This window comes from Cotesia glomerata, linkage group LG4, assembly GCF_020080835.1.
Source record: "Cotesia glomerata isolate CgM1 linkage group LG4, MPM_Cglom_v2.3, whole genome shotgun sequence".
Taxonomy (NCBI): Eukaryota; Metazoa; Arthropoda; class Insecta; order Hymenoptera; family Braconidae; genus Cotesia; species Cotesia glomerata.
The window spans coordinates 24,075,967-24,096,703 of record NC_058161.1 but is presented as its reverse complement, the minus strand read 5'-3'; the positions used below and the strand labels follow the sequence as shown (position 1 = coordinate 24,096,703).

General features: G+C 33.1%; 2 protein-coding genes across 2 annotated transcripts; both read right to left on the bottom strand.

The window, feature by feature from the left end:
- Positions 1-493: 493 nt before the first annotated feature.
- On the bottom strand, positions 494-19,223 carry LOC123262906. Its single transcript, XM_044725394.1, has 6 exons — positions 18,703-19,223; positions 17,104-17,232; positions 15,624-17,048; positions 14,418-14,752; positions 3,504-3,785; positions 494-871 (listed from the first exon to the last, which is right to left on the bottom strand). Exons 1-6 carry the CDS (start codon positions 18,809-18,811, stop codon positions 578-580), a joined length of 2,574 nt encoding a protein of 857 aa, XP_044581329.1. The 5' UTR covers positions 18,812-19,223; the 3' UTR covers positions 494-577.
- Positions 3,792-8,064, bottom strand: LOC123262908. Its single transcript, XM_044725395.1, has 4 exons — positions 7,497-8,064; positions 7,018-7,273; positions 6,613-6,935; positions 3,792-6,528 (listed from the first exon to the last, which is right to left on the bottom strand). Exon 4 carries the CDS (start codon positions 5,441-5,443, stop codon positions 4,436-4,438), a length of 1,008 nt encoding a protein of 335 aa, XP_044581330.1. The 5' UTR covers positions 5,444-6,528; positions 6,613-6,935; positions 7,018-7,273; positions 7,497-8,064; the 3' UTR covers positions 3,792-4,435.
- Positions 19,224-20,737: the final 1,514 nt, after the last annotated feature.

The following is a 20,737-nucleotide window of genomic DNA, read 5'->3' as shown; positions in this document are numbered from 1 at the left end:
AGTATAACTCTTGTTTTAGCTCATAAACTCTTCCAATAAATTTACAGATAATTTATTTACCTTCATTTTATCTAAACTGGTCAATATTTTGAACTTTTATCCTATTTCTTGATATGTTAAGAATATACAAAAAAAAATATCAAACCAAAAAACTAGTAATCCAAAAAGTTATAGATTTTATCATCTGACCTAGAAAAATGTAAAATCAGAGTTTGGAAAATTTAAAAGAACACTTTTGTTGCTCGTGTGTAAGAACACACTCTCTGCTCGTTGTGCCAATCTCTACAAAGCCGAATTTTATTTTCAACTCAATCACTGACTCGTTGATAGATGGCGTCTTTTATAACCTCTACACATAATTTAGCGCTAAATTTTTTGTTAATAGATGGCGTTGCATTTTTATAAAAAAAAATGTATTTTTTTTTCGCTAAATAAAGTAAATGATTGTAATTTACAATTTTTTTTTTTTGGTAAAATTCAACTTAATAAAAAATTAATTTTGGATCAATTTTTATTTTTTTCTACATTATTTACAACTTTACAAAATTGAGAATGATATCAAAATCAAATCTCAGTGTCAGAATCGAGTGACCCTGGCAGCGTCTTCGTTGGTCTCGTCTTCCTCGTTGATGGTCGCCTCCGTTTGATAGAGCCGGGGGCTGGAGCACCGGGAGGGGTAAGCTTCGTTGGGGCTTTTTCTCGTCGGAGAGAGCCGTTTTCCCTCGACATAGATTTCCGTCTCTGTGCCATCGTCAATGTTGTCCGAGTCGAAGTGCGGCGGATGACCTCGGGATAAATTATCGTGGTAGCTGTGGCCTTCGTAGGTTGGCTGTGCGTAATTTACCTCTACTTTAACGCCCTTTTTTTTGGTCTGTTGGTCAATTATTTATTATTATTTCTTGTGAAAAGAAAAATTAAAAAAATTTTCTAAATTTCCTGACTTTGTAACCCTTTTTTTTCATCGAAAAAAATTTATAGGTACTTTAATCCAACGAAAATTTAACACACACAAAGAAAAATTTCTTAACTGGAGAACGAAATTCTTGGTTCAAGAAAATTTTAGGGTTCCTGAAGGAAGACTGAAGCTGTGTTGGCCGAATTAAAAATTTTTCTTGAAATTTTATTTTTGGTGGGAGTAATTTTTTCTTAATTCAAATTATCATAAATACTTGATACAATTAATTTTTATATTTGATCAAGATTTTTAGATACTTTAGGGAAGCAGTGCCACTTACTTCAGCTGAGAAAAAAATTTTCTCACCTTGAGAAAATTTTTCTCTTGAATATTTGATACCCATTTTGTATTATTTTAGCGTGCAATTATACATATCGATTGAAAAAAAATGATTCAATATTATTTGATCTTCTCATTTACATTTTAATCAATAAAAATATTAATGAAAATTAACTTCTATCTTTATATTTAATTTTTTGGAGCAAGAGAGAAATTTTTTCAAGACAAGAGAATTTACTTCTATCAAGAACTAAATTTTTTGGAGCAAGAGGCTGAATTTTCTCAAATCAACAAGATTTTCTTGACTTAAATAAATTTTCTTGGATCAAGATACGTATTTCTTAAAGCAAGAGAATTAATTTTGTTGGAATAAGTGAAATTTCTTGTGTCAAAAAAAAATTTTTTTTCGCTCAAGAAAATATTTAGGAAGAAAAATATTTTCTTGGCTCAAGTGAACTTTTTTTTCTGTAAAGCTTTATTTTTTTTCCCTTATATTGAATTAAAAAAAAATAAATGACTACTTTAATTCACTCAGAATTTAACACACTACAAATTCAGATAATCATTTTTCTAAAAAAAGAAATTTTTTATCCTTCAAAATTAAAGAAAAACTAAATTTTTCTATCCCGCAAATTAATTCCGCAATTTTCTACCCCTTTCCCCTTTTTTTTTCTCCCCTAAAATCTTTAAAAAAAATTAGAAAAACGGTAGACCCTGAAGGCCATCCATGCAACTTCCCGCTCATTTCATACCTAGGTGCTTAAAATTGCACTAATGATGTTTTTGAGCTCTCCGAGCTCAAAATAGTATATTACACATCTAGGGCAGTAAAATAAGAAATATCTCAGATCACATGTAATTGTTGTCCGAGGCGAAGCCGAGGTCAATAAACATGTGATCTGAGACTTTCTTATTTACTGCCCGTTGTGTGTATACTATTTTTCTCCTCGACGGAGGCGGAAAGCGGCATTTTCGTCTAGCGCAGCGGGAGGAAAATTGACGCTTTCCGCCCGGAGGTGAGAAAATACTATTTATGTGTTATTTTGAGCTCTCTGAGCTTAAAGAGATAACTTTTTATGCTTTTGAGCTCTTCGAGCTCAAAGGTCTGATAGAAGTTTGATAAAACACAATTTTTGAAATTTTTAAGCCGCAATAACTTTTGAATAAATGAACCGATTTTTACGCGGTTGATGGCGATCGACGTAGTTTTTTATGTTAAGAGCTGATTATTGTTTATAATTGATCGGTAGAGCCGTTTAAAAGTTATTCCAAAAAATGTCGGAGTTGAAATGTTGAAAAAACACTTGTTTCCAAATATTTCGTCGAGGATATTTCTCGAACCAATCAAGCGATTTTTACGTTCTAGGCGGCGATCGATGCAGTTTTTTAAGCTCTAAAAATTGTTTTATTTCATCAAAAACGATCCGATAAGAAATGAAGTTACGTGAAAAAAAACACTTTTTTCAGTTTTCTTTCGTTCACGCTATCTCTCGAACGTATCAATCGATTTTGACCGGATTAGCGGTGATCGACGTGGTTTTTCAAGGTTAAGGGCGGATTAGTTTTCGAAGTTGATCGATCGAGCCATTTAAAAGTTATTCCAAAAAAACCACTTTCAAAAATGATTTTTTTCTTATTTTTTTTGAGATTTTTCAAAATTTCTCAAAATCTATCGGTCCGAATCGGTTCAAATTCTCAGGAAATTTAAGTTTGAGGGAACCCATTAGAACGCCGTTTGTTTGGTTCCGATCGGTTTAATCGTTTAATAGTTATAAGCGATTCACATACTCACACACACACACACACACACACACACACACACACACACACACACACACACACACACACACACACACACACACATAATGACAACCTCACGGGGATAGTCAGGGAAGCTTCCTGTGACCTGATGAAAACTCGATTTTTGCAAAACGGGGTGAAAACAATAACTTCCCGATTTTTGAAAATCTTCGATTTTCTTAGCGGGAAGTTAAAAATATATGAGTCCATTAATCTACTCCAAATTTAACATACTACACCCTCCAGAGTTCAATTTTCCCCCAAAAATTTTTTTCTCCCCCCAAAATACCAAAAACCCATCCATTTAAACTCTTGCTTCACGAATCTCTCTCTATCTCTCCAACTTTACTTTATTTTACCTCAAAAAAAAATTATTTTCTACTTTTTCCGCGCAAAAAATCACTAAAAACACGTTCTGGATCTCCAAAAATCCCCAAAAAAAAATTACATCCAAAAATTCAGTACTTACATTAGGATTTTGTACACAGACGCGCGGAACAACATAGTGGTTCTCAGTCTCGTGCATGTCAGAGAACCCGTAATTGTTGAACCCGATCGCAGAACCCGCCTTAAGGTTGCCTTGCCTATCGCGGGTGACTTGTCGTTGCGAAGAGTGTCCACAGATGCCGCCAGTCCTCGAGTTCCGATCAGCTGGGCTGGAGTTTCCGTAGTAGTTCGGCTCGGCCTGAAGTCTCGCTTGGTTCCCGACACCTTCCATGGGCAAGACGTAGTTGTGGAATGGCCGCCTCGACTGCGGAAAAAGATCACCAGAGTAAGTTATTGAAGGAGGGTAAGCTTTATTATATTATATTATATCATCATTGCATCACTGATCCTCTTAAGGAAGCCCCAGAAGCTTTGAAGGTCAATAGCAAGACAGTTACAATCATACACATTTAAACGATTTTGTTCCTCAAATGAGGATATTTATAGCAGCAAATCTATTAGTTACCTTAACAAACATTAGTCAAGTCGTAATAACAAATCAGTTTGTTATGTCACTAAATCAATCTGTTATTCTAAGGTAAAGTACCCAGTACTTAAGGTATTACCCTCGCGACTTCCGTCGTCAAAAGTTTATGCTAGAGTGTACGGTACACATACCGGATAGTCGTTATTGACAAGCCTAAAATTTTTTGCTGTTTATGTACTTATTTCAGCCACTCACGAACGAGAAACTGATCGTTTGAAAAGTCTGGCAACACTGCGTGAGCGATAAGATATTTTATAGTGGTTATACTGTAGTGTTTTGGACTAGCTGTAGACTAACCTCTGTTTTGATACATGCGTTTATTTATTTATTTACATACATTTATTCGGAAATATAATTACAATGTCTAAAAAATTGACTTATAAAAGAGGATTCATAAAAAAAAAGTCCTTGAAAAACGACAGACATCTCTAGCAAATATGCAAATAACTATACAAATAACAAATAGAAAAAAAAGTTAGAAAAACGGTTGACCCTGAAGGCCATCCCTGCAACTTCCCTGCAACTAGTAATGGCTCACTGTTCGTGATAATCGTGGCTAAATTTCCATGGTCATATTGTTGTTCTCGTTGTAAATCGGTATTGACTAAGTCAGTAGCTGAGCGATTAGGTGATGGCATACCATAATGATTAAGTGGTAAATTTGAGATTAGAACACATAAATCCTCGATCAACACCAATGCTTCATTATACATCTCTGGCGTATAATTTATGTTTTGGCATTGATCTGTTTGTCTAATTCGGTGCAATATGTCTTCTGTCATGCAATTTTTATATTTTTCCCACAAAGTTTGTGCTTGCGATGGATAACACGTCGTCAAAATAATTGCAAACAGCTGACGAATGTTATTGGGCATTGATGTCAACGCAGCATCAGCAAGCGCTAAGTCCCAATGGTTATCGTCTTCTAGCAATTTCAGTTCACGACATGCATCTTGGTATGTATTGAATACTCGAACATTAACTGTTCGCAGAAATTCAAAAGACGTTGGTCCAGGCACATTCACCAATAACAAACGTAAATAGAAGCACTCACGTTGCTTTGGGTGTACTGTGTAAAGTCGCCCCAATGTCTTAGCTTTGAATATGCCTGGAATGGAAGGATGTCGTTTTCCTTGTTTTCGTGGTTCCCATTTTTTACTGGATTTGTTCCATGTGAAATAAAGAGGAACATCACCATATAGCAATGTCTTTGCGAATCGGCCAAAAATATCAAATCTTTGACACAATGTAAAAAATTCAGTTAGTGTCGTTTTTGGGGCCTCGAACGCTCTTTGGAGAAGATCTTCTTCAGTGAAGTATACACGTTGACCGTTTTCAAGATGTATTGCTAGATGCTGGACAGAAAGATCTCTTTCGTGTATGGGAAAGCTGAGAATATGCCAAATAGCTTCGTTGCTGCTAATGTATCTACCCATTTGGTATCGTGCTATTTCGTCATTTTTATTTATATTTTGTACTTCAAATATGGCCAAATCACTGCCTTTGTTTAAATATTTACAAATATACTTAATTGATTTTACAGAACTGCAAAGCTCAACGTTGATACGAGCTTTATAAGTTTTTGAAAGTAATGGTGAATATGGTACCACCCACTGATTATCAAATTCTGCTTGATTTGAATAATTCGGCAGTCACATTGTAAATGTGTGGCCACCATTCTCAGTATTTCTGCGGCGATATATAGGATAACCATCAATATCCGTGATAGTGTCATTCGTATGCGGCTTTGGGAAATTTTTCTTACATTTTCCATTTTCCATGCATGGTGACGTGATGTTAAAAGCACCGCATGGCCCATGGATCTTGTGTTTAGTGACAACATCAAATAATTCTGGATCAATTAATGGGTCTGGAATTTTGGCTGAAATTATTTGATCAATTTCTTCTGGACAGATTTTATCTTCTAGCCAAATCAAAATGTGGGCATGAGGCAAACCTCGCTTTTGCCACTCAATTGTATACAGCCAACAACGTGTGATACCGAAAATTGAATATTTAACAATAAAATCAATTAAGGATTTCAATTTTTATTTAAACACGCGTGCAGTTATATCATGACGATGAATTGCTTGTTGTCCTGATAATAATAAAGTTTGTATCTCTTCCCAATTCGGATTACATGTAAATGTAATAAACAAATCCGGTCGGCCGTAATGACGTACGTAAGTCATCGCGTCTTGTAGGTATTCCTGCATGTTCCGTGGACTGCCGATGTAGCTTGAAGGTAAAATGAAAGCATTACCGATGTCATTAGGATTTAAATTTCCGTCGATGTTTCCAACAACAGCATCTCGTGAGTGAATATATTCTTCCGATCGTAATTTAGCCTGGTTGAATCGAATGAATCGCAAGCGTTCGCTTTCAACCTTAGCATACATATCAACAATGTATTGATGGAATAGTTGACGATATCGAAGGATATAGTTGTCCTGATTTAGTCTAATCATTATTCGGTGTGCGTAGTAGTTCATTGAGCTCACTTTTTTATTTCCATAATCACCTAAAAAAATAAAAAATAAAATACAATACGAAATTAACATTCATACATACAGTAAGAAAATAAATAGGTAATTGTCAAATTTACCGGTATTAGGATCACACTGTTTGATGTTAAGGTGATATTCATCCTATCCTTGCCAAAATATCAATGGATATTGTAGTGCATCATATGAACGGTGTAGATCCGAAATCGTACTGATAGTGTTGTCTCGCTGTGTAATTTTCTAGATCTTTTGTCAACTGGATCACCAACCATGATAACAGCAACCTCATCAACAGTTGGAGCGTTGAATCTACCAGCATGTTCACCTAATGGTACTTTATCGGCTTTTATGACGATTTGATAGTTGTCATTTTGCAATCGTAGCGAAACTCTTTTGATTAATTGAAGTAGTTGATTTTGATCTTCTAAAAAATTTTCCAGTAATATCACAATTGCTCTTTTCATTGATATATTAATTAACTTGTATAACTATGTGATAATACTTACATGTATATATTGAAATTGTCCTTCCTGTACTCGTACTGTAGCTATGTTTTGTTCTTGTGCCGCTCTTGTTCCCGTAATATTCTGTTGCAGACGTGCATCAGGCTGTTCTTGTGCACGACCTTCTGCTGTCTTGATTCTTTGAGCTGTATTTCCTGTTTCGATTTGTTCTGCCAACTGATGAGCTCTTTTAACACGTTTGCGTCATGCCTCTCTGGTGCTTGCGTTGTTGAGGTTAGATTTTTTCGGTGGCATTTGACTGAAAATATTAATTTAATCGTTTAAGTATTAGAAAAAATAAACTGAAAAACATGTTATTATAGCACATTGAAATAATAAGTGCAAAATAATTTTTAATAGAGGTTAAATAAAAACAATGAAAAAAAAAATATTTGTAAAATTATTGAAAAAGTGTGGGGAGCTTTGTACCATTTTCTCATTAATATATTAATTAATTATTATAATTATGTGATAATACTTACATGTATATATTTTATAATTATAGAATTTTGAATAATGAAGCACAAATAAGTAAAAAGCAGGAATAATTTCACTGTATTATCGTCACTATAATTTGAATTTGATTTACACTTCGGTCTAAGTAACACGTGGTTGGCTATGCTAACACCAAAAATTAAAAAAGTAGAAATAATTGAATTTCACGGTATTTCGTTTACTACAAAATAAATTTAATTTATACTTTAGCCTCAATAACACGTGGTAATCATGATATTGAATTGTAGCTTATATGACACGTTTGTCGGTTTAACATAGCAGTGCCATCTATTGATTACTTACTCAATCCAGTCGAAAAGTATCGACATCTGTTATAATCTTTTGGAGTTAACAGATAATTGTGACTGTCAACTAATTATAGACAAATAATTTGCAATAAAATAAAATTGCGACTATAATTAAAGATCTAAGCTATCCTATCTCTTAAGTTGGACCAGACTGCTCACGTTGTGCCAATTTAATTTAAAATCAGTTTAGTAGTTTAGGAGTCCATCGCGGACAAACATCGTGACAGGAGATTTATATATATTAAGATATTAAAATTGTTAACTTTTTTAATTTTTAATAAATATAAAAAAAAATGAAAATTAATTCAGCAGACATTTAAAAATTTTTAGAATTTTTAACTTCCCGCTAAGAAAATCGAAGATTTTCAAAAATCGGGAAGTTATTGTTTTCACACCGTTTTACGAAAATCGAGTTTTCATCGAATCCTGACGTTTCGAGGTCCTAGGAAGCTTCCCTGACTATCCCCGTGAGGTTGTCATTATGTGTGTGTGTGTGTGTGTGTGTGTGTGTGTATGTGTGTGTGTGTGTGTGTGTGTGTGTGAGTGTGTGTGTGTGTGTGCGGATGTATGTGAACCTCTCATAACTTTTGAACGGCTTGACCGATTTGATCGCTGTTGGTGTCATTCAAAAGGGCTTGACCAAACTTATATTTTGAATATACTTTGGAACGATTCGGACCGGTAGATTTTGAGAAATCGCAAAAAAACTACAAACATACTTTTTTCAAAAGTGGTTTTTTTGAAATAACTTTTAAACGGCTTGACCGATCAATTCCAAAAACTAATCAGCTCTTAACAACAAAAAACCACGTCGATCGCTACGAGTCCGGTCAAAATCGGTTGATTCGTTCGTGAGTTATCGTTGACGAAAGAAAACTGAAAAGTGTTTTTTCGGAATTACTCCGAAATTTTTTGCTCTATAAATTTAAACTTGAAGATTCTTAATGAAACTTGAAAATCTGCGTCGAATGCTACCAACCGCGTGAGAATCGGTTCATTCATTCAAAAGTTATTGCGATTTGAAAATTCAAAAAATAGTGTTTTATCAAATTTCTATCAAACTTTTGAGCTCAAAGAGCTCAAAAGCATACAAAAGCTATTTTTTGAGCTCGGAGAGCTCAAAATAATATTCAAATTGTATTTATGAGCTCGAAGAGCTCAAAAACGTCATAAGTGAAATTTCAAGCGTTTGTAGGGATTAGTGGAGTTCGCGGGTTTCACAACTCAATTACCAATACCCTAATTGTCTAAATATTATATATTTATTCTGTATAAACTTAAACTATTACAATCGTTGTATCAAATAAATAATGAATTATCAGTAAATAATTGCGTCTGAGCGGGCTACAGCTGTAGCGTGTGTTAAGAATATATAGCGTCGTTGTAATCTGGTCTGGCGGTTAGAATCTGCTTCCGCGGTTTCCGCTGTTGCACGATGTCGCCACTATCTTGAGCACTGACGTGCCCCCTCGCGGTAATGTCAGGTACTGGCGCGGGTGCCACACGTTTAGGTATAGAATTGGCGGGAAGTTGCAGGGATGGCCTTCAGGGTCAACCGTTTTTCTAATTTTTTCTAATTTAATTAAAAAAAAAATTAGGAAAACGGTTGACCCTGACGGCCATCCCTGCAACTTCCCGCTACTTTCGTAATTGAGCACCCAAAATTGCACTTATTATGTTTTTGAGCTCTTTGAGCTCAAAAATATAATTTTCATGTAGTTTTGAGCTCTCCGAGCTTAAAAGTCTGATAGGAGTTTAATAAAACATTATTTTTTGAATTTTCAAACCGCAATAACTTTTGAATGAATCTACCGATTTTCACGCGGTTGGCGCCATTCAACGTAGTTTTTTAAATTCTATGATATATTTTCAAACACAAATTGATCAGACCGGAAATTTCAGTGTCATTCGAAAAAAACACTTTTTTTCGATTTCTTTCGTCAACGATAACTCACGAACGAGTTCACCGATTTTGACCGGCTTGGTGGCCATCGACGTGGTTTTTCGATGATTAGAGCTGATTAGTTTTTGGAATTGATCGGTCAAGCCGTTTAAAAGTTATTCAAAAGAAACTACATTTGAAAAAATTTTTTTTCGCATTTATTTTAAGATTTCTCAAAATCTATCAGTCCGAATCGGTCCAACTTGTATTTAAAATCTAAGTTTATTCAAACCCTTTTGAATGGCACCAACCGCAATCAAATCGGTCAAGCCATTCAAAAGTTATGAGAGGTTTACATACATACATACATACATACATACACACACACACACACACACACACACACACACACACATACGTACATACAGACACCATCGCGGGAATAGTCAGGGAAGCCTCCTAGGACCTCAAAACGTCGAGATCTGATGAAATTTCAATTCACTTAGCGGGAAGTTAAAAATCAAAAAATTAAAAATGTCGGCTAACTTTAGTATCATAAAAAAAATACTTATTTTCATAAAACAATCATTGTTTTTTTTTTAAATAAATAAAATTAATAACTATAATATTACACCTATTATAAATTAAACTTTTCAAATTTGTCAGCGCATATGCGTCTCATACTTCTTTCGCAGCTCACAAAACTAGCGCTGTTGCCACAGCTTTATTAACGTATCCCCTCCTCGGCTAAAGTCTGGTAAATTTTTTATTACTTATTAATAAATATCTCTGAAACTGTGTGGTAATTATCAATGAATTTTTTTTTTTTTTATTTTTTAGTTGTTAGTTAACGTTACTCTAGCTTTTTAAAAAGATCCTAACAAAAGTTTCTGAGGTATAAAAATGTTTGTAGGTATACTTTTCGATATCCCGTATACCGTAATGTATAAGAGCGTTCAAAACTCAAACTTTGAAATTAAATATCTCGGAAACTAGATAGTCAAAAATTCTCAAATTGCGCCAATCGATGCAGAATAATATTTATATATATTTATTTATATATATATATATATATTTATAAATATTAATCTGTCAAAGTTTAAAAAAAATCCTAAGAAAACGACTCTGGTGAGGGTACTACCTTAAACACTTATGAAAATAGAACGAGTACTTTTTGAATTGTTATAATACAAAATCCGTAAATTTATTATGAGTAATATACGCATATTATAATTATTAAATGATATAGTAATTGATTTCTGTAAGTTTTTTCAATTATAAATCAAAACAATTATATTTTTATTAACTTGAAAGATGACATGTCGAGAATCGTCGATAGATGCTATTTTTTTCATGAAAAAGGTACTAAATCGCAAACCGAACAATCAGTCAAAAAAACAGTATATCATCATTTTAAGTAAAAAAAATTAGGAAAACGGTTGACCCTAAAGGCCATCCCTGCAACTTCCCGCTAATTCCGTTAATACCTGGCCGCTTTTTTGAGCTCTTCGAGCTCAAAAGTACAATCTGTGTGTTGTTTTAAGCTCTCCGAGCTCAAAAAGATACCTATTTCTATGCTTTTGAGCTCTTTGAGCTCAAAAGTCTGATAGAAGTTTCATGGAACACTATTTTTTGAATGTTCATACCGCAATAACTTTTGAATGAATGAACCGATTTTTACGCGGTTGGCGGCATTCTACGTAGTTTTTTAAGCCTTATAAATAATTTCTAAGTTTCAATTGGTCAAACTAGAAATTTCGGAGTAACTCTGAAAAAACACTTTTTTCGGTTTTCTTTCGTTCACGATATCTCTCGAACGAATCAACCGATTTTGACCAGCTTGGTGGCAATCGACGTGGTTTTATGATGTTAAGAGCTGATTAGTTTTTGGAATCGATCGGTAGAGCTGTTTGAAAGTTATTCCAAAAAATGTCGAAGTTATGTTGAAAAAATCCTTATTTCCAAATATTTCGTCGAGGATATCTCTCGAACTAATCAACCGATTTCCACGTTTTTGGCGGCAATCGACGCGGTTTTTTAACTTCTGAAATTATTCTATATCATCAAAAACGATCCGAGAAGAAATGACGAAGTTATGTGAAAAAAACACTTTTTTCGGTTTTTTTCGGTTTTCTTTCGTTCACGCTATCTCTCGAACGAATCAACCGATTTTGATCGGGTTGACGCCGATCGGCGTGGTTTTTCAAGCTTAAGGGCGGATTAGTTTTTGAAGTTGATCGATAGAGCCGTTTAAAAGATATTCCAAAAAAACTACTTTCAAAAATGATTTTTTTCTTATTTTTTTTAAGATTTTTCAAGATTTCTTAAAATCTATCGGTCCGAATCGGTTCAAATTCTCAGGAAATCTAAGTTCAGCGTAGCCCTTTCGAATGGCACCAACCGCGATGAAATCGGTTCAACCGTTCAAAAGTTATAAGCGAGTCACATAGTCACACACACACACACACATACACACACACACACACACACACACACACACATACATACATACAGACATAGTGACAACATCGCGGGGGTAGTCAGGGAAGCTTCCTGTGACCTTCAAACGTCGAGATCTGATGAAAACTCGATTTTTGCCAAACGGGGTAAAAACAATAACTTCCCGATTTTTGAAAATCTGAGATTTTTAGCGGGAAGTTAAAAATTAGGAAAACAGTTGACCCTGAAGGCCATCCCTGCAACTTCCCACCAATCCTATACCTAAACGCTTGAACTTGCACTTATGACGTTTTTGAGCTCTTCGAGCTCATACATACAATTTGTGTATTATTTTGAGCTCTCCGAGCTGAAAAAAATAGCTTTTGTATGCTTTTGAGCTCTTCAAGCTCAAAAGTCTAATAGAAGTTTGATAAAACATTATTTTTTGAATTTTCAAATCGCAATAACTTTTGAATGAATGAACCGATTTTCACTCGGTTGGTGGCATTCAACGCAGTTTTTTAAGCTTTATGAAGAATCTTCAAGTTTAAATTGATAGAACGAAAAATTTCGGAGTAATTCCGAAAAAACACTTTTTTCGGTTTTCTTTTGTTAACGATAACTCATGAACAAATCAACCGATTTTGACCGGACTGGCGGCGATCGACGTGGTTTTTTTTATGTTAAGAGCTGATTAATTTTTTGAATTGATCGGTAAAGCTGTTTAAAAGTTATTCCAAAAAAACCCCATTTGTAAAATTTTTTTTGTACTTTTTTTGCGATTTCTCAAAATCTACCGGTCCAAATCGTTCCAAAGTATATTTAAAATCTAAGTTCAATCAAGCTCTTTCGAATGGTACCAACCGCGATCAAATTGGTCAAGCTGTTCAAAAGTTATGAGAGGTTTACATATTTACACACACACCACACACACACACACACACACACACATACATACAGGCATAGTGACAACATCGCAGGGGTAGTCAGGAAAGCTTCATATGATCTTAAAACGTCGAGATTTGATGAAAACTCGATTTTCGTAAAACGGGGTGAAAACAATAACTTCCCGATTTTTGACAATCTTCGATTTTCTTAGCGGGAAGTTAAAAATTGTACCATCTAATGAAATAGTCTTTTCTAAATAACATATATTTCTTGCAAAGACATAAACTATAATTTTTATATTAAATTTTAGCGTTCAACTATACCTTCAAATTTTTAAAGCGTTACCCAGAACTTGAACAGGCTGAGACCGAATAAATTTAACAGCACTATAACCTCTAATAGGTTTATAGACTAGTGATCAGCATTGTCATTTGTATTAATTACTGCAATTTAAATAAGTTTTATGACTAAAAATTAGTGTAGTTAGAAATTATTGAACGTTTTGAATTGAGTAATTTTTATTTATAATTGAAAATTTGCTTTCTCATTATGAAAAATGTAATTAAAAAATTAAATACAAATATTTCTCATTTTTAAATGAACATATTAAATATTCATAGCATTATTTTTAATATTAATCAATAATATATTATAATTCTTTTGATGTTTCAATAAAACGTTGAAAATTTTTGGTGTGCCTATTGCCATATATTTTATTAGTTCAACTACTGCTTCCGGAGTGTTAAACTACTGCAGCTTGTCAGAATTGATTGTTCAACTACTACTCCTTTTATAGTCTATCTTAAAAACGTTGTCAAAATATAAATTTTCAATTATCTTCGTTATTTTGCGCTTCAATCAATTCAAAATTGTCTATATTTTCATGAAAATCACTAATTTGAACTAAAAATTACATCTTTATTTATTAAAAGTAGGGTCAAATACGTTTTACTTTGAAACCTGTTCAACTACTGGGTACTTTACTTTTAAGAACAATCATTTTGTTGGGACAAAAATTTGCTATCATGTGATTTGTGAACCTTATAACATATTTAATTGCTACCACATGTCTTACATTGTCCCATCAAATTTATTTTTTGCCTGTAATTGAGGAGCTGATTTTCAAAAGGGTATCTTTTCATATTTTAAAATACCAGTTTTCCGAACTTTTAAATGTTAATTACTTCGAGAATTATAAAGATTTATAAATGAAAATCGAATTGCAGCTTCATAACCAATAGCACTTTATAGCTAAATTAAAAAAGTTCAATAAAAATATTTACAATTGAAGATAACTAGTTTTTTGTCTCGATTAATCAAAAATGAAAAGATACCCTTTTGAAACTCAGCTCATCAATTAATCATTGGAATTATATCAGAAGTTGTTTTACCTGGCGGAAAGATCTGCGACGAGGTTCCGAGCGGAATTCTGCATTCTCAAATGGACTCCGGACGTCATTCTGCCGCTCTAGGTGAGTTAAGATGTAGAAGACCTTGAGAATTAGCCCAGAGATCAGCGTATAGGAGCTTGCGATGAGGGACAGAGCTACGATAGTCTCCCGCCATCGAGCTGAAACTATGAAGAAGACCAGGATCCAGATACTCCAGACGCCCAAAAGACCTAGGCTGGTGAACAGAAAGCTCCGTCCTTCGCGGTAGTTCCGCGGGATGTGGAAGATTAGGGACGACATGATCAGAAGAGCTAGTAGAAGGAAGATGTTGTACCCTGGAGGAATCAAGAGGTTTAGATCAATTGGAAAAATTTTAGTGATGAATCTTAGTTGGAAGGGTTGATAGAAAAAGAAGGAACTAGATAAGATGACTTATTAGAGCAGAAATGGTGGAAATTCGAACTAAAAGTGGTTGTAAGGCTATCAAAAACGAGAAAATTGGATGGTTAAGATCAATTTTGAAGGTGTTCGTAATGAAATCTGGTTGGAATTAATAAAAAAAGAGATTTCTTGAAGAAAGACGCATTATAATGCTTCGTTAGAGAAGAAATGGTAAAAATAATGAAAATTTGAGGGAAAAGATGCTGGAATTGATAAAACAGAAGAAATTTGAATGGTTCGAATGAATTCTAGAGGTTTTTGCCAATGAATTATGGTTAGAATTGCTGAAAAAAGAAGAAATACTAAAAAGCGACTTGATACAATGCTTTGGTAGCGTAATAAAAATGGTCAAAATTTGAAAAAGAAACCATAAAATAGCAGAAAATTGGATGATTTAGATCAATTTTGAGGGTCTTTATAATAAATTCGGGCCAATATTGTCAACAGGAATCGTTTTGTAGAAGAAAATATTGATCTAATGAAAAAAAAGTAGAAATCTGAATGGAAAAATGTTATAAATCCAGGAAACACCATAAAATGAATGATTTAGATTAATTTTAAGGGTTTTGATGGTGAATTTTAGCTAGAATTGATTAAAGAAGAGGATAAATTGAAGAGAAGCTTGGAAGAATACTTAGCTGGGGTAAAAACAATTAAAATAGGTAGAAATTTGATAATTCAGATTAATTTTGAAAGTTTTGATGATCAATTTTAGCTAGAATCGATGTAAAAAAGAGACACATTGAAAAGAATTGACGAACTTACCAGACAAAGCAACAAACTGATAGCTGCTGAGTACATCCTGGGACCTGCTATCGTTTACCAAAAAGAAGACCGTCGAAATAGCAAGCTGGACTGCATTGACAAAGAAGGCCATGACAGCTTGCAAATACCCGTTAATATGACTAGAAAAGACTCCCTTAGTAGAGAACGCCAGGAAAAAGCTCCTGGCCAGCATCAGGGAGAAAACAAACCCCGTGGAAACCGTAGCCGAGAAGATCTTCCATTTGTTCAAGACTTCCTGATCCTCATTATCAACCAGGCAGAAAACCACCACAGAACCCAGCATGGAAACCGTTCCAACAATCAGCACCAAGGTCAGGACCGGGTTCCCGTCCATGAACTCATCAACAATGCACCTGTAGCCCACAAAAAGAGCAACGCAGAGACATAGCAGGGCGCCGAAAGCTGCAAAAACCAGGAAAATTATGCACCAGGCATCTATTAGCACAAAAACTTCATAATTTCCAGCAGCGGGAGGTTCCGTGGTCCGGATTCTGGGCTTATTGATGCAAGAACAGGTCGTGGCTTGACCAGAATCCTCGCAGATGACCTTGGTCTGGTTCCGCGGGCGTGGTTTGCCCTTTAGCGGCCTGATTTGCGCTGAATCATCAACTTCGTAGCTTAGAATTTGCTTCAAGGTCTCTTCGGATTCAGTTTTCTGAAAGACTGTCCATTTGGTACGCTGGGACTCGATCCCCAGGAGCTCCAGAACTCTTGAACTTGGTACAGAAGGCACCAGTTTAGCGTCAAAGGCTGGCAGGGTGCAGGATTCACTGCAATTCGGGCCCTTGAGACTCAACAGAAGCTCCGCGATGCCAACTAAGGGCTGTCCTAGGCTGGTGATCATCGGAACTGGGATTCTAATCTGGTCCTCTTCAGATTCCGAGTCTGCAGGCTGGAGGATCCTGGTCTCCGGTGCTAAGATGAAGGATCCAGGTGGCAGGATGTCTGCAACATCGGAATCGTCCAAGGGAATGACCACCCAGGTCTTCAAAGAGACTTCGCTGATCCAGGACCTGATGAAAGACTCTGGTCCGGAAAGCACGATGGTACCCGCTAAATTGTCCTCTAGCTGTGCCACATTGTCCACGCTCTTGATGCAGAGGTTCAAACTCTGGGACTGATTCATGAAGAGATCCAAGGTCGAAATTGAGTCGGTGAGCAGCAGATCCACCTCCGGAAAGCTTCGGGTCAAGAAGTCCAAGGCTATGGAGACTTTCGGGGTCAGGAGAGAGCTGTAGTAGGTTACTGGCATCTCCGCGAAGCTCGCAAGCGGACTTAGGATCTCTTGGTAGTGCAAGGGGACCAACAGACCTAGTGAATAGTACTCTGGACAGTCGATTGAAGTCAGCAAAGCTTCTCGTGCGACGATTGATGAGTCCTGACAGGTGTCGATGATCTTCAGACCTGGAATTTTGAGATTGTTAGATGGGGGAGGGGTTGAGATTGAGAAGGGGCTGACCTAGAGAAATCCCGGGAGTAAAGTCGATTTTGTTTAAGGTTGATGTTACGTAAAGAGTCGTTGTTAATTCTTGGAAGCCTTTTGGTGACGTCTCGTTGCATGATTGGCCCTGGAAGAGGTCGATGAAAACTGAAACAAGAGAAATAGAGAAATTTTTGAATGGAAATTGATGGAAGATGTTGAGAGTTGAGTTTGATATAATTTTAAAGTAAATTGGCCCAGTAATTTTGAAAATATATGTAAAATTGAGAAGATAGTGAAAAAATAGTGTTTTTTTTTTGGTTTTTTGGAGATAACGTTTGAATTTTTAAACCGATTGACTCAAAACCTAAAATGAAATTTTTTGGTAAACTACATCGATTGCCACCAAGAAAATCAAAATCGAACAACGCGTTCAAAAGTTGTAACTTTTTAATACCATTTCAAAAATGTGGATTTTTATGGTAACTTTGAGATTTTTTAACCGATTGAAATTTTTGGTGTGGCAATCGATAAGGGTCGTTAAGAGTTAGGTTTGATAAGATGTTGAAAAATGTCGGCCACGTAGTTTTCAAAATATTTGGGAAATATAAAAAAAAGCGGAAAAAATAATGTTTTTTTAGAGGTAACTTTTGAATTTTTTAACCTATTGAAAATTTTGATGTGACAAACAAAAGGGTTCTTTGGAAGTTGAGTTTCATGAGATTTTGAAAAAAAACGAGCGAGCGGTTTTGAAAATATTTTGAAAATATAAGAGAAAGTGGAAAAAGCGTGTTTTTTAGGTTTTTTGAAGATAATTTTTGATTTTTTGAATGGATTGCTTAAAAATCTTATACGAACTTTTTCTGTTTGATTAACTACGTCGATTGCTATCAAAAAAATCAAAATTGAACGACGCGCTCAAAAATTATAACTTTTTAATACCATTTAAATAATATGGTTTTTTAGGGTAACTGAGATTTTTGAACCGATTGAAATTTTTGATGTGGCAGTCGATAGGGGTGGTTAAGAGTTAGGTTTGATGATATTTTGAATGAATTTGACCTTGTGGCTTAGTAGATATTTGGAGAATATAAAAGAAAGCGGAGAAATAGTGTTTTTTTGGTTTTTTGACAATAACTTTTGAATTTTTTAACCGATTGACTTAAAACCTCATATAAACTTTTTCTACTTGGCAAACTACGGCAATTGTCACCAAAAAAATGAAAATCGAACAACGCGTTCAAAAGTTGTAACTTTTTTATACCATTTCAAAAATATGGTTTTTTTTAGAGTAACTTAGAAATTTTTAAACTGATTAAAATTGTTGATGTGGCAATCGATAGGAGTCATTAAGAATTAAGTTCGACATAATTTTAACGTCAATCGGTAAAGCCGTTTTCAAAAAATTAAAAGAAATCGAGAAAAAAAGCATTTTTTGAAATTTTCGACGATAACTTTTGAATTTTTTAACCGATTGATTCAAAACCTTCTAAAAACTTTTTCTGCTTGACAAATTGCTTTCATTGCTATCAAAAAAGTAAAAATTAAACCCCGCGTTCAAAATTTGCAGCGAATAAGAACTATATCTGCTTTACAAACTTATAATTATTTTATTAATTATATTTTTGAAAAATTTACCTGTCAAAATAGCGTCACCACTAGTTTCCAAAATAGTTTGATTCCTTGCACAATTTCCATTGTCAATCGCTATCGTTCCCGTAATAATTATCAACCAAACAAAAATCATTTTTTTAAATTAATTAAAATTTCTAATAAATTAATTATTACCCTAAATATAGAAAAATTCACTTTTAATATTAAATAATTGTCACATAGTTTATAATTGTGTTCTTTTTTTTCACTTAGAATTTTAAAATAAAATATCGAACCCTCTCCTTGAGATTAATTGACCTTTTAAGAACCACACCGCTCATTTTTTACACTTTAAATGAAATTTGTAGGATTTAATTGTTAATAATTGATAATAATTGGTGAGAAAGGTAATGAAAAATAGTAATATCAATAGGATAGATTGTGAGCTAGAGACTAAAGTGCTAGTAGAGAAGAAAAGAAGGTAAGAAGGTATATTGTACTAAATAAATAACATTGGATTGTTAGAACTCATAATTTGCCGATACATTAGTTTAGAAGCCGCACTACTGCTACAACTACTTTTATATTTACTCCTATACTTACTTATATATATGTAACGCACATTTTATAAGTGAATTATGTCTTAGCGCTGGATTGTCAAAGTCATTTATTTTTTTATTCATGGTCACTTTTATTATTATTATTATTATTATTTTTTTTTTATTTTTTAAATTTAGATTTTAAAATTTTAATTAGTTAAAAAATTAATTTTTCAAAAAGTAGTTGTTTTTTTATAAAAAAAAAGATTAAAAAAAAAAATCAAATTAAATTTTATGAAAATCTATCAAATTTTTTTTTATAAAAAATTTGTATCATAAAAAAAAATTAAACTGAATTTTTAATTTTGAATTTTGCGCGCTTAATTTTAAAAATTCAAAAATTTTAACTTATTTTAATTTTTTTTAAATTGATTAAGTTTTCTCTAATAAAATATTTTTAGAACGAAAAAATCTAAGCTTTAAAATGTACAATTTCAAATTTACTGAATTTAAATATTAAAAATATAAAATTCAAAATTTTATTTAACAGAACTTATTTCTCTAAATATTTATCAAATTTGATTTTTAATAAAAATTTTTTTATAATAAAAGAAAAAATATAATTATTTATTTTTAAATTTCTTTTTCTTAGTTTTTAAAATTTAAAACTTTCAAATTTAATTGATTAAACTTCAATTTTCAAAAATTCATTAAATTTTCTTTAATAATAAAAAATTTGTCAAATAAAACAAACAATTTTCTATTTTAAAATTTCTCGCGCTTAATTTTTAAAATTTTACATACAAAAAAATTAAGTGTTTTTTTTAATAAAATTTTTTCATCATAATTAACTTAATTACATATTTTTCTTACAAAAAATTTCTATAAAAAAAAAGTATAAACTAATTTTTCAATTTGGAAATTTTCCGCGCATTGCAAAATTAAAAATATAAAAATTTTAATTAACTAATCTTAATTCTTCAAAAAAAATGTATTAAATTTTTTTTAATAAAAAAAAAAACAAAACTAAATTTTTTAATTTAAAGTTTTTCGCGCTTAATTTTTGATGAAATTAAATTTATCCGGTCATTTGACCATTTTTTAATTTTTTTCACCAAAAAAATTGATTCCAATAAATTATTTTTAAAAAATTACATTTTTTACTTTTAAAAATTTTGACATGTCCATTTTTCTTTTTTTTTTTTTTTTTTTAATAATTTATTTATTACAAAAACTTATAAAATTATAAAATATCTACTAAATTAATTTTCATAATTTTAAAAATGAACAAAATTTAATTTTCTTTATAATTTATCAAATTTTCTTTAAGGGGGAACACCACTGACGATCGAAAAAAAGAGGTGATTTTCGGGAATTTTTTTGACAGGGAAAATAAAGGAATTTGGGGATCGGATTTTTTGTATTTTATTAAGGGTACATTAAAAATCATTACCCTAAATTTTTATTAAAAAATATTTAATTATTACAAAGTTATTAACAATCTCGTAGAGCACTAGAAAAAATTTGCCCCTCCATGGTCG